Source organism: Echinops telfairi, unplaced genomic scaffold (genome assembly GCF_000313985.2).
Source record: "Echinops telfairi isolate 266 unplaced genomic scaffold, ASM31398v2 ScPeMD7_7420;HRSCAF=8458, whole genome shotgun sequence".
Taxonomy (NCBI): Eukaryota; Metazoa; Chordata; class Mammalia; order Afrosoricida; family Tenrecidae; genus Echinops; species Echinops telfairi.
The window spans coordinates 20,523,877-20,536,468 of record NW_022111320.1 but is presented as its reverse complement, the minus strand read 5'-3'; the positions used below and the strand labels follow the sequence as shown (position 1 = coordinate 20,536,468).

The 12,592-nt window shown below is 38.6% G+C and overlaps 1 protein-coding gene across 6 annotated transcripts in view; it reads left to right on the top strand.

The window, feature by feature from the left end:
• Positions 1–12,592, top strand: part of GOLGA4 (golgin A4) — a 136,023-nt gene that overhangs the window by 45,870 nt on the left and 77,561 nt on the right. For all 6 annotated transcript variants that reach the window (XM_045297510.1, XM_045297509.1, XM_045297507.1 and 3 more), the window contains 2 exons: positions 1,630–1,677; positions 5,646–5,702. In XM_045297510.1, the coding sequence (XP_045153445.1) occupies positions 1,630–1,677; positions 5,646–5,702 (105 nt within the window). The remainder of the gene's footprint in view (positions 1–1,629; positions 1,678–5,645; positions 5,703–12,592) is intronic.

Sequence of the window (12,592 nt, the reverse complement as noted above, 5' to 3'; positions counted from 1 at the left end):
GAAGTTTGCTCTAAGTATTGTGGTTATCATTTGATTGATATCTTACCCAAGCGCCACACACACACACACTCACTCAACTCACTCAACTCACTCACTCACTCACTCACTCACTCACTCACTCACTCACTCACTCACTCACTCACTCACTTACTCTCCTCTTTTCAGTATTATTTTCTTGGCTGTCCATAAGGTAATAAGGAAAAGCAGCCCTGGTCTTAAAAATTTGTTTTTAGTGTTATTGTCTCTATTGCTGAACTCACCTTCCATTGCTGTCTGCCTTTTAACTGAAGATATTAGTGAAAATCCTTAGGGGCACACAGCAACCATCCAAGAAAAAGCGTAGGGGACAGCTTCTCTTTTGAAAAGGAGCCTGAATAGAACAGTGCTTTTGGTTGCTAACCAAAAGCCTAGCAGTTCAAACCCACCAACTGCTTCTTGGGAGAAAGATGTGCGGTATCATTTTGTAAGAAAGGTTACAGCCTTGGAAACTCATGGGGTCGTTCTACTTTGTCCTACAAGATAGTGATAAAATGGAATTAATTGGATGGGAACAGGTTCCATTTTTTCTTTCCTCAAACTGTATACTTTATTTACTTATTTCTTTACATTCATTCCTTCTTTCTTTTTTTAAAAACATTTTTATTGGGACATAATCCACATATACAGTTGAGCTGCTTGACCCACTGTGCCACCAGGGAGCCTTTCAGAAAACTCTAGTACTTCTAAACTTAACTCACTGCTACTGAGTTGATTCATTTATAGGTTTACAAGGATTTGTTAATATATAATTTTATCAAGTTGTGCCAGAATGTTTATGTCAAATGATTAAACATTTCTTTAGGTTCTGAATAACCAGTTTTAACCTGATTATGAGTTTGCAACTTTAGAGATTTTCACAGGTCCTATAACCCGTGAAAAGGAGCCCTGCTGCTGCTGTGGGTTAGATGTTGGGTTACTGACCCCAAGGTCAGCGACTCAGACCTACTAGTTCCTTAGAGGGAGAATGCTGTCTCCTCCGGTAAAGATTTACAGTCGTGTAAACATTATATGGGGTCACTGTAAATCAGAATTGAGCTGATGACTGTGTTATAGTGAGAAGAAATTTTTAGAGATCAAACACATGGTCTGTTAAATCTCAATGCAAAAAACCACTTGGAGAACTTGTTAAAACACCATGTCTTACCGCTGATCCCTCCTGCTAATTCTGTTTCAGTAAATTTTGGGTGGGACTCATGAGTTACTTTTTAAAAGAAGCTTCCAGGTGCTGCTGCCTATTGCTGGTTTGTGGTCTGTGGCAGAAGCTTGAGTAGGCTCTTGTCTTTAGGCAGATTGACTGTAATTCTCACTTATGAATTGGGCTACTGAGATTTAAAGAGCTGTGCATGGAAAGTGAAGTCAGTTAGCATTTTTATGTATAGTTAAATTACATTTTGCTTTTAGAAATGCATTCTTCTGTGTTACATAGTTTCAATGATATGTGCATCATCTAATTTGGTTGAATTATCTATGAAAGAACACTTCTGATTTATTTTTGCATTTTCAGTAAGAGATGTTTTAGAAAGTTTAGAACTATTAACTGCATTTGTTTTGGAATGACTAAAGTTATTGGTGACTTTTTCTTTATTTTAGCTTGTTACAGCTTATCAAACTCTTCATAGAGAGAAGAAAAAGCTACAAGTAAGTGATTCATTGGCTGTGATAGTGATTCATTCAATAATCGTAGAATAATAAATTTTAATATTAAAATGTCATGCATCTAAATATGATCATTTAACCTCACTTCACCATGACTGGGGGTTTTGATGAAGTGAGGAAGAACATACAACTTTCCTCTACTTCTTAAATGCTTCCTCCCCCCACTATCATGATCCCAATTTTTACCTTACAAATCTGGCTAGACCAGAGGATGTACATTGCTACAAATAGGAACAGGAAACACAGGGAATCCAGACAGATGATCCCTTCAGGACCAGTGCTGAGAGTGGTGATACCGGGAGGGTGGAGGGAAGGTGGGGGAACTGATTACAAGGATTTACATATAACCTCCTCCCTGGGGGATGGACAACAGAAAAGTGGGTGAAGCGAGACGTCGGACAGTGTGAGAGATATGACAATAATAATAATAATTTATAAATTATCAAGGGTTCATGAGGGAGAGGGAAGTAGGGAGGGAGGGGGAAAATGAGCTGATTCCAAAGGCTCATATAGAAAGCGAATGATTTGAGAATGATGATGGAAACAAATGTACAAATATGCTTGACACAATGTATGTATGTATGTATGGATTGTAATAAGAGTTGTATGAGCCTCCAATAAAATGATTTAAAAAACAAACTAACAAAAAACCAAAAGGAAGTGAGGAAGTCTGAGGATTGTACCTCAGTTAGTGATGGGTTTCCTCCTGCAGTGTCTAGCAGGCTTGGATTTAAAGCATGCTTATCTCTTTCACGTGTTCCTGAATGTCCCAGTCTGTAGCTCTCTTCTTTCTTTCAGTAGTGAAGGGACACTCAGCCTTCTAAGTTTTCCCTTTTACTTCATAAATACCTGCAAAAATCTCTATTTCTTGGAATTACATTAAGTCTAAACCCAAGCATCCTCTCTTGTAAAAATAATTGTTTCCTAAGATTACTGCTTGTAAAGCTCTTGGTTAAGTGTGTGGGGAGAGGATGCCATTATGTTTTTCGGGATGACCTGTCTTAGTCCCACTGTGTGACCCAGTGGCCAGACGTTTCCCACCAGGCCTCTATAGTGCTAAGAGCTAAGTGGCAATACCTACTCTGGTTCAAAGTGTGCTATCAGTTTGATGTGTTATTTGTGAAGTATAGTTTTATTATTTTTTAAAATAGAGGGTGTTTTAAAAGGAATATTTATTTAAAACACTTCAACATTTTAACCAAAAACTGATAAAATTAGTTAATTTTCCATATACGTTATTTCTCATTATTGTTAAATGATTGATCTTCTATAAATATAAATCTGTTAAGTGCAACATATTATTTTCTGGTTTTAGCCTGGAATCAATTCACTGTGGTAACAACAGTTATTTATTACTGATTAACTTTTAATTTTTCTATAACAAATATGAAAATTATATTACAAAAAATTTTAGATAGACAATATTTTTCTTATACATATGAGGTAAGTCTGAGTCAGCCTAGTGTCTTGTTTATATTCCGTGACTTCATTCTCAGAGGGTAAATTTTATAGGTCTGGTGTGTTTCTGTGAATTGTCTGTGGCGTTCATTTCTACATGTACTTATGTAATACTGCCACTAAGAGGCGATAGAGAACTGTGCTTTCATTGTGGCAAACTTTCTAATTCCAAAACTCAATGGCAATGAATCTTTTCTGACTCATAGGGGCCCTTACAGGACAGGGCAGAACTGCCCTGTGGGTTTATGAGAGTAGAAAGCCTCTTCTTTCTCCCATCAAACTCTAAGGATGTTGGAAATAAAATGCAAGAGATTAACATCCATTTCTTACTTTTCTATTTTTTAAAATCATTTTATTGGGGGTTTATACAACTCTCATCGCAATCCATACATCCATCCATTGTGTCAAGCACATTTGTACATTTGTTGCCACTGTCATTCTTTTTTTTTTCTTTCGGTTTTTTAAAAAGCCATCATCATTCTTAAAACATTTTCTTTCTACTTGAGCCCTTGGTATCAGCTCCTCATTTTTCCCCTCTCCCCACCCACTCATGAACCCTTAATAATGTATAAATTATTATTTATAAATTATTATTTACAAATAATTTATAATTTATAAATTATTATTTTTTTCCTGTCTTACACTGTCCGATGTCTCCCTTCATCTACTTTTCTGTTGTCTGCCCCCCAGGGAGAAGGTTATATGTAGATCATTGTGATTGGTTCCCCCTTTCTATCCCAACATCCATTTCTATACATGTATATATGCCTCTGTGTGCATACTTGAAAACCTTATTTTTAAATAAACATCTTAATAGCTTCAATGAATTTTAAATGTAAGTTTTGCCAACACAATTTACCAGTGCTGTTTGTATTAGCTAACATTTATTGATTTCTTATTGTATGGCAGGTATTTTGATGTGGTTAGTCTTTACAGCTCTTTTGTAAGGTAGCTGATAGTACTGTCCTCACTTTGTCTAGGTAAGGAAGCTGAGAAGAGTGACTCACACGGTCTGTGAAAGGAAGGGAGGCAAGTCAGGATTCATTTCATGGCTGCTCAGTTTCAGAGCACATGCTTTTACCCACTGCAGTGTGTTTTTCCTAGCTCTCAGCTGTGTGTCTTTTCTAATTAAAAACCTGTATTGGAAAGCCTACAACAAAACCCTACATTTATGGCTTTAGGGAAAACACTTTTGTTTTAAATTTATTTATTGACCAGTAAGGAACCTGGTGGCCCAGTGGGTTAATCATCAGCCTGCTTAACCACAAGGCTGGAGGTTGAAACCTACTAGCTTTTCTGAGGGAGAAAGATGAGCTGACTGCACTTAAAAAGATTTATTATTTCCAAAACCCGGTGAAGCAGGATCCTTGGAGAGTTGCTATGAGTCAGAATCAACTCGGTGGCAGTGGTTTTATGATTATTGACCAGTTGACTGGTTGCCGTCAGATGTAGTCAGTGCCAATTTATGGTGGCTCTGTGTGTGTTAGAGTAGAACTGGTATCCAGAGGGTTACTCATTAACTGATTTTTTTTAATTAATCATTTTATTGGGGCGCTCTTAAAAATCTTGTGACTGTCCATCATTCATTGGTTTTAAGCACTGTGTACATATGTTGCCATCAACATTTCCAAAACATTTTCTTTCTATTTGAGCCCTTGGTATCAGCTCCTCTTTACCCTCCCCCTCCGTCCTTCATGAATCCTTGATCCATTATATATTGTTGTTATTTCATGTCCTAGGCTGTCCGTTGTCTCCCTTCATCCACATTTCTGTTATTCGTCCTGCTTGAGGTGTGTGTGTGAGCTATATATTCAACCTTGTGCTAGGTTCCCCCTTTCTCCCTCTGCCCGTCCTCCCCACCTTCCCCCGCTGTCCCCACCATCCCCCTACCCTCATGATATCGCTACTCCCACTACTGTTCCTGAGAGCTTTGTCTGCCCTGAATTCCATGTGTCGAGAGTTCTTATCTGTACCCTCATGTGTACTCCGGTCTACCCGGATGTGTAAGGTAGAACTAGGCCTTGGTAGTGGGGGGGGGAAGCATTGAAGAACTGGAGGAACGATGGTGTGTTTCGTCCATGCTATACTACACCCTGGTTGAATTGCCCCTTCCTGGTAACCCTTCTGTGGGGGGATGGCCAATTGTCCGGGTAGCTAGATCTTTCTTCTGAAGCACCTCTGGATGGACTCAAACTTCTAACTTTTTGATTACCAGAAAAGCACGTTAACCATTTGTACTACGCAGGGACTCATATAAATATATAAATATGTGTAACTGTGACCACAGTCAGTATACAAAATGACTCTATGACACTGTGGCTTCATTTTTGACTATTTTTCAACATAGTCACATCTGCAATATATACAATCCTTTCTCGGGATATAATAATTCCTCAGATGTAATACTTTAAAATAATAATTTTTGTTTGAGTATTTTGCCAGTACTATATTATTATACAGTTGTTTGAACCAGTTTTTTCTTTGTAACTCAGGGTATATTAAGTCAGAGTCAGGATAAAGCACTTCGGAGAATTGGAGAATTAAGAGAGGTAAGTTTACATGATGAATGCTTTGAAAATAATTAAGTCTCATATTTATCTTATTGTATATGCTGTGGTAGTTTCATATGAACTTCATTAGTTAGATAGTAATAATTTACTGACGTAGCTATTTCAGTTACCTAATACTGCTATAAGTAGAAATGCCACATTTAGTAAGCAGAAATGCTTTTTCTCATAGTTGACGGTCTGGAAGTCTGAGTTTATGGTATTAGATCTAGAGGAAAACTTTCTCTGCTGCCCGGAGGAAGGTGCTTTTTCCTTTGTTTCTGCTTCCTGCTTCCTTGTGATGGTCGGAACTGCCACATGACGTAAGCTGATACTGATGATTTCTTAGGCCCAATGTTCTCCACCCCTGATCTGGATGACCTCAGAGAACAGAGGGTTATTTTTAAGCTTTGAGCGCAGATGTAAATTTTTTGCTGGATTTTGGACTTGGCTTGGTCCCCACTATCTCTTATTTCTCCCGTTTGTAATGAGAATGGTTGTTACATTGTGCTTTTTCCACCATTATACTTTGAAAATAGGTAATTTGTAATTTAGGTTTCATAGATTTTCAGATGAACAGGAATTTCCCCCCTGTATTCAATACACTTGATGATTCATCCTTTTTGATTTAGGTGATTTAGAAGATGAGATTTTATGCTTAAGGTTGATGTAAGCCTTTTGGGGATAATGTGATGGGGTGAATGTGTTTTGCATGCGGGAAAGACATTAATTTTGGGGGCCAAAAAGCGATTACCATGGATTGAACTGTGTCTCCCCAAAATGTGTGTTGTAATTCCCCACTTTTGTGTCTGGGTTCATAATCCTGCTTGGGAATGGATTGTACTTGTGATGTTAATGAGGCAGGATTGATGATGGAGTAAGATAGGTGCCAAGACACATGTAGATCTCTACGGAACTAGGAAATAGACATTGAAGAGAAGGATTTTCTTCCAGAGTGTGCAGAGAGCAAAAGCCTGCCCCTAGAGCCAGCACCTTGGATTTGGACTTCTGGTCTTCTAAACTGTGTGCAAATAAACTTCCGTTTATTAAAACCATCCACTTGTGGTATTTTCGCTGTACTAGGTAACTAAGACATTAGCCTATAAGATTGGCACCAATTCTTACAGTTTTTTTTTTCCCATTTTATTATACATAAGGTCACTATTATTTGGAACTAATATGATGGCCACTAACCACAATGACATTATCAGTTAGGCGCCAAGTTTTGTGGGTATTTACAATGGTATCATAGTTGGAGATAAAGGAATACTTGTTTTGTTTCTTTTATTTTGCTGCTTAGTCCTCTTCTCCACAATCAGTCTCTGAGGGAGCTATGCTGAAGAAAGTGCTACTGGATAGGAAACATGCTTCTACTTTGTCAGTAGATGAGTAAGCACCCACATGATTTTCTTCATTGCTGGCTTTCCGTAGAACTCGGTCTCTTATCCACCTTTACCCTACCTAAATTACAGAAGCTGCATTCCATCAATAGGGAAAGAGAAAGGGCTGCCTGACAGTGGGCCCCACTGGATTCATCTTCTCAGTTGCAGGTGTTGAATGAGTTAGAAGATTGAGAGACTAGAAGTTGACCTTTCAAAAAACGTAGTGCTCTGAATATCCCAGGTGCTACCAATTAGATTTGCAAACTCTGTCACCCAACCTAGTAAGGGATTAAATAGAAAGACAGATGAAAGACAAGGTAGGTGTAAGTGGCCTTTCTACTCTGCAGTATGTATCTCTTATTTCATTCAGTAATTTCATCTTTGTGTCTTGGGAAACACTAGAGCCACAGGCTGAGTTCTAGTTCTTTTCATTATCTGTGTGCCTAGATTTGTTTTATCTTGCTGCTGTAATAGGTTAACATAAACTTCAAAACAACACAAATTTATTATCTCTCAATTCTGAGGTTTGAAGTCCTTTAGGGGTGAAAATCAAGTTATTAATAGGACTGTGTCCCTTCTTGGAGGAGGAGATTCTGTTCTCTTGCCAGTTCCAGCGTCTAGAAGCTGCCCACGTTGCCTGGCTCATGGGCCTGCCTTACATCTTCAAAGCCAATAGCATTACATCACTCGGACCATGTTCCCATCATCATTTCTTCTGACTCTGAATTCAGGGAATATCTTTGCCTTTAAGGACCCATGTGAATAGAGTGAGCACACCTAAACAATCCAGGATAATCTCTCCAGTTCAACACCCTTGATTGAACCACATTTGCAAACTTTCTCCTGCCATATTCTCAGGCTTTGAGGAATACGACATGGACAGACTTCTTTGGGATGGATTTTTCTGCCTTTCACACCGCCTTTAATGAAGACTATATTTAGTGAAGTGGCCCAGGAGAAAACTAATAAGTGAGGAGAAGAAACGGGGGTATAGAGGCCATATAGGAAAGGCTTGGGTGGTACAACATGAAACTGTCCCTTTGAATGTCTGAGGTAATCTTTACGGGGACAGACTGCTTCATCTTTCTTCTGTGGAGGGACTGGTGGGTTCATACCTCTCATCAGTTTTAACCTCCAGTGCACTAACCACTAAGCCATCAGGACTGCAGGCACATTTGCAGTGTTTCCAGTCTTCCCGCAGATGCAATTCTTTATAGGCAATTGCTGTCTCAAAGCTAGCCTCAGGGAGGGAGAGTTCATATTTGCAGCCAGAGATCACCAGTGATCATGATGGATAACATAGGAGTTATATTAGAAATAATAAGTGAAATAGAGGTACAGACATTAGTTACATTCCAGTCATCAGAATTTTTCTCTAAGGAAACATTCAGAAAGACCTTGCAAAAAAATCTAGGAATAAAAATGCTAATTCCAGGGATTGCGAAAAGTGAATGCAATCTAAATGTTCAGCGTAGGAGAATTTTGAAATTAGTTGTTTTAATCCTAAGATGTATTATTTTAGAGTCATTAATTATTATTGTAATAAAAAAGGATCAGACAGGATTGAGAAGACTTTATGTTGAAGGCAAGTCTCTTTCTTAATCAGACCTGACCTTACTCTGCCCCCCAGAGATTACCCTGAGCAATAATGTCTCATGTATTCATAAAATTATATTTGTGCAGCCATTTTAGTCTATGGAAGATATTTCACAACAATTACTTTATACTGCAGTATAAGTATGCCTTATAACAAGCGACCATCTAGCAAGGAAGCAACAAAGCTCACATGGAAGAAGCACACCAGCCTGTGATCACGAGGTGTCAACAGGATCAGGTATCAGGCATCAGAAGAACCAAAACAAACAATCATATCATTGTGAATGAGGGGGAGTGAGGAGTGGAGACTCAAAACCCATCTGTAGACAATTAGACATCTCCTTACAGAAGGGTCACAAGGAAGAGATGAGCCAGGGTGCAGTATAGTACTGATGAAAGCTACAACTTTCCTCTAGTTTTTTAATGCTTCCTCCCCCGCACTATCATGTCCCAGTTCTACCTTACAAATCTGGCTAGGCCGGAGCATGTACACTGGTATAGATAAAAGCTCTCGGCACGACACATGGAATCCAGGACAGATAAACCCCTCAGAAAAATAATGGGAGTAGCAATACCCTGAGGGTAGGGGGAAGGTGGCGGGGAGAAAGGGGGAAACAATCACAATGATCAATATAAGATATGAAAATAATTATAATTTATCAAGGGTCACGAGGGTGAGAGGGTAGGGGTGGGAGGGGGAAAAAGAGGAGCTGATACCAAGAGCTCAAGTAGAAGGAATATGTTTTGAAAATGAGGATGGCAACATAAGTACAAATATGCTTGACACAATGGATGTATGGATTGTTATATGACCTGTAAGAGCCCCCAATCAAATGATTTGTGTGTGTGTGTGTGTATAAAAGTATGCCTTATTCTGTGTCCTAAAGAAGCCAGTTTTAATCAAGTTAACTAGAGGGGACATTATCGATAACATTAAAAAACAGGTAAACTAAATTGAAAATATTTTCTAAATCATTGGTGACTTAAAGCTACACTGTAGATTTGTGAAAGAAAGTTTTATTTTCAGATTAAAGTTGTCAGATTTCATATTACTTGCATTCACATTAAATGCTCATGGAAGCAGCCATTAAGAAATCAAATAATGCATTGAATTGGGTAAATCTGCCGCACAAGATCTCTTTAAAGTTTTGCAAAGCAAGGATGCCGCTTTGAGGGCTAAAGTGTGCCTGACCAAAGCTATGGTATTTTCAGTCATCTCACATGCATGTGTAAGTTGAACATTGAATATTGAAGACCACAGAAGAATCCATGCATTTGAATTACGGTGCTGGTGAAGAATGTTGAAAGTACCATGGACTTCAAAGGAACACACAAATCTGCCTTGGAAGAAGTACAGGCAGAATGCTCCTTAGAATCAAAGATGGTGAGACTTCTTTGGACATGTGATCAAGAAAGCTTAGTCCCCGGAAAGGATGTCATGCTTGGTAAATTAGAGGGGCAGTGAAAAAGAGGAAGGCCGTCTAAGATGGACTGACACAGTGGCTGCAAGAATGGCCCACTCTTAAGAGCAAGTGTGAAGATGGCACAGGCTTGGCAGTGTTTCTTTCTGTTGTCCACAGTTGGTCACTGTGAGGCAGAACTCACTTGTTGGCACCTAATAACAGTAACAATAATTGGCAACATGAGCTGTGAATCTTTTTGATACCATTATGGCCGCATGCTGATGACCTTCCCTCATCTGGATGGTTTTTCTTTGTCTAGTTTAAGAATTAATGAAGGGATTTCTATTTTTTCCCTTAAAGTTCTTTTTTCCGAAAATATTTTTCTACCATAGTGTTGCATTGTATCAAAATGATTACATAGTTGAAGTTGGCATGCAAACTCTCAGATGATAGTAAATATTAAAACATTTTTCCCCCTAGAAAGATATAAATTTTAAGATTCAACTACTAGTCAGTATTCAGCATCACTTTTGAAAAAAGGAAAAAGATTAGTTACCTTGTTGGGGTGTGTGTAAAGCAGAATGATCAGAATGGTGAAGGGATTGAAATCGTGCCTTTTAGGGGTGGTGTGAAAAGCCTTGGTGACATGGTACTTGAGAAGACCAGGGATTATCATTACTTATTCAAGTCTTTATTAAACCAAGCTGACCAAATAGCCACTTTTATATTTATACATGCACATATGTGATTAGATATAGAATACATGAAGTTATAGAAAGAAAATTCTTGGCCTAATGAAATTTATTTTCTGTAATGAGGAACACATATACAATGGGGCTTAAACAATTCCATTATCCTCCAATTCCATTTTTCTACAAACTTTTTAAAGCCCCCTTATGTGCATGAATGGCACACATGCAAACTCCCATACATAGCACTAATATCATGTAGTGAAAAATTCCATGAAGAAAAATAAAAAAGTGTGAAGGGATTACGAGTGATAGTGGGCTCAGAGATGGAGGGACTTTGGCTGCTCTGTGGAAAATGGGTCATAAGACGGTGAGAATGGAGATAAGATGGGAGAGTCTGGCAGCATTAGTAATGGTAGTAATAGAAGGGGTGGGAAATGATCAGATTCATGCCCTGCTTTGAAGGTAGTGTCACCATGATTTGCTAATGATTAGGCATGAGAGAAGAGAGGGAGTCAAAGTTGATTATCATTTTTGGCCTAAGTGATAAGTGAATAGTGATGCCATTTGCTGAGATGAGGTTTGTTGGAAGAAGAAAAAGGATTTGATTTGATTAGTTTCAGAGTTTGGAAATGATATCATGTGGAAAAAGGATTGGGTTTATTTTTGAAGGCTGTAAAGTTCTTATTTTTAAGTAAAATAAAGGATCATTTTATTGGGGGCACTTACAGCTCTTGTAACAATCCATACATCAGTTGTATAAAGCATATTTGTACATATGTTGCCATCATTATTTTCTAAACATTTACTTGACCCTGACCTTCTCATGAACTTAGAAAGAGCTGATTTTGTTTTGTGTTTTGAAAAAACAAAACAACCACAGAAGTGGGAAGTTGACTCTCGATAGTGAGGCGCAGTTCTGGGGCTAGTGGAGTCCTGTTATAGCGATGTAAACAATTGGTTAGCTGCCCTCTGGCCCTTGTCAGGATCTAGGCAGGCACGTGTTAGCATCCTCGACAGCTGCAGTCGTTGTTTACAGGGTGCTTGGCAGAATTGAGGTCCTTGGGTGGCATAAATGGTTTGATCTCAACTACTAACCTGAAAGTTAGTGGTTTGGATTTACCTAGTGGCATCATGTAAGAAAGGTGATGTACTTATGTAAATGTTATAGCCAAGCACACCCTAAGAAGTAAGTTGTACTCTGTAGCACATGAGATCTTTGTGAGCTGGAATTTTCTTGACATAGGTTTTGATGGGCAGGAAAGGGTACCAGGAGAGAGGGATATGGTTAGAAACTACTGTGACGAGGGCTTGCCTACATGAAGACATGAAAACATGCAAACCTGGAAACCATATGTAGATTGAAAGGCTTTTGTGGTCTGTTAGCCTTGCCTTATAACAGAGTTGTTCAGTATAGTATGTTGTGGAAAATTATGTAGAAGAAATTAAAGGTCCTGAATTGCCATTAAGGAGATGTATTAAACGAAGGACAATGTTTCCCAGATGTTTAGATTTTATAGACCAAGAGTTTCCTCCAGAAGTATGGTTGCTCTTATTACCATCAATGCATGAAAGAAGGATCATTTTAATACTAAAAGTTTTAGGGATGATATATTCTCATCATAAAATACACTTAAAAAAACAACAACAACCAAACCCCAAAATGAAAACCCTCTACAGTAACCTTTTGGTTTTATCATAAAAACTGGACCTGCCCTGATCTGGAGGCAGCTGGCATCTTTAGTGGGGGATGCAGTACAGAATGGGCCTTGACATCATGGGCAGCGTGTGTGTGTGTGTGTGTGTGTGTGTGTGTGTGTGAG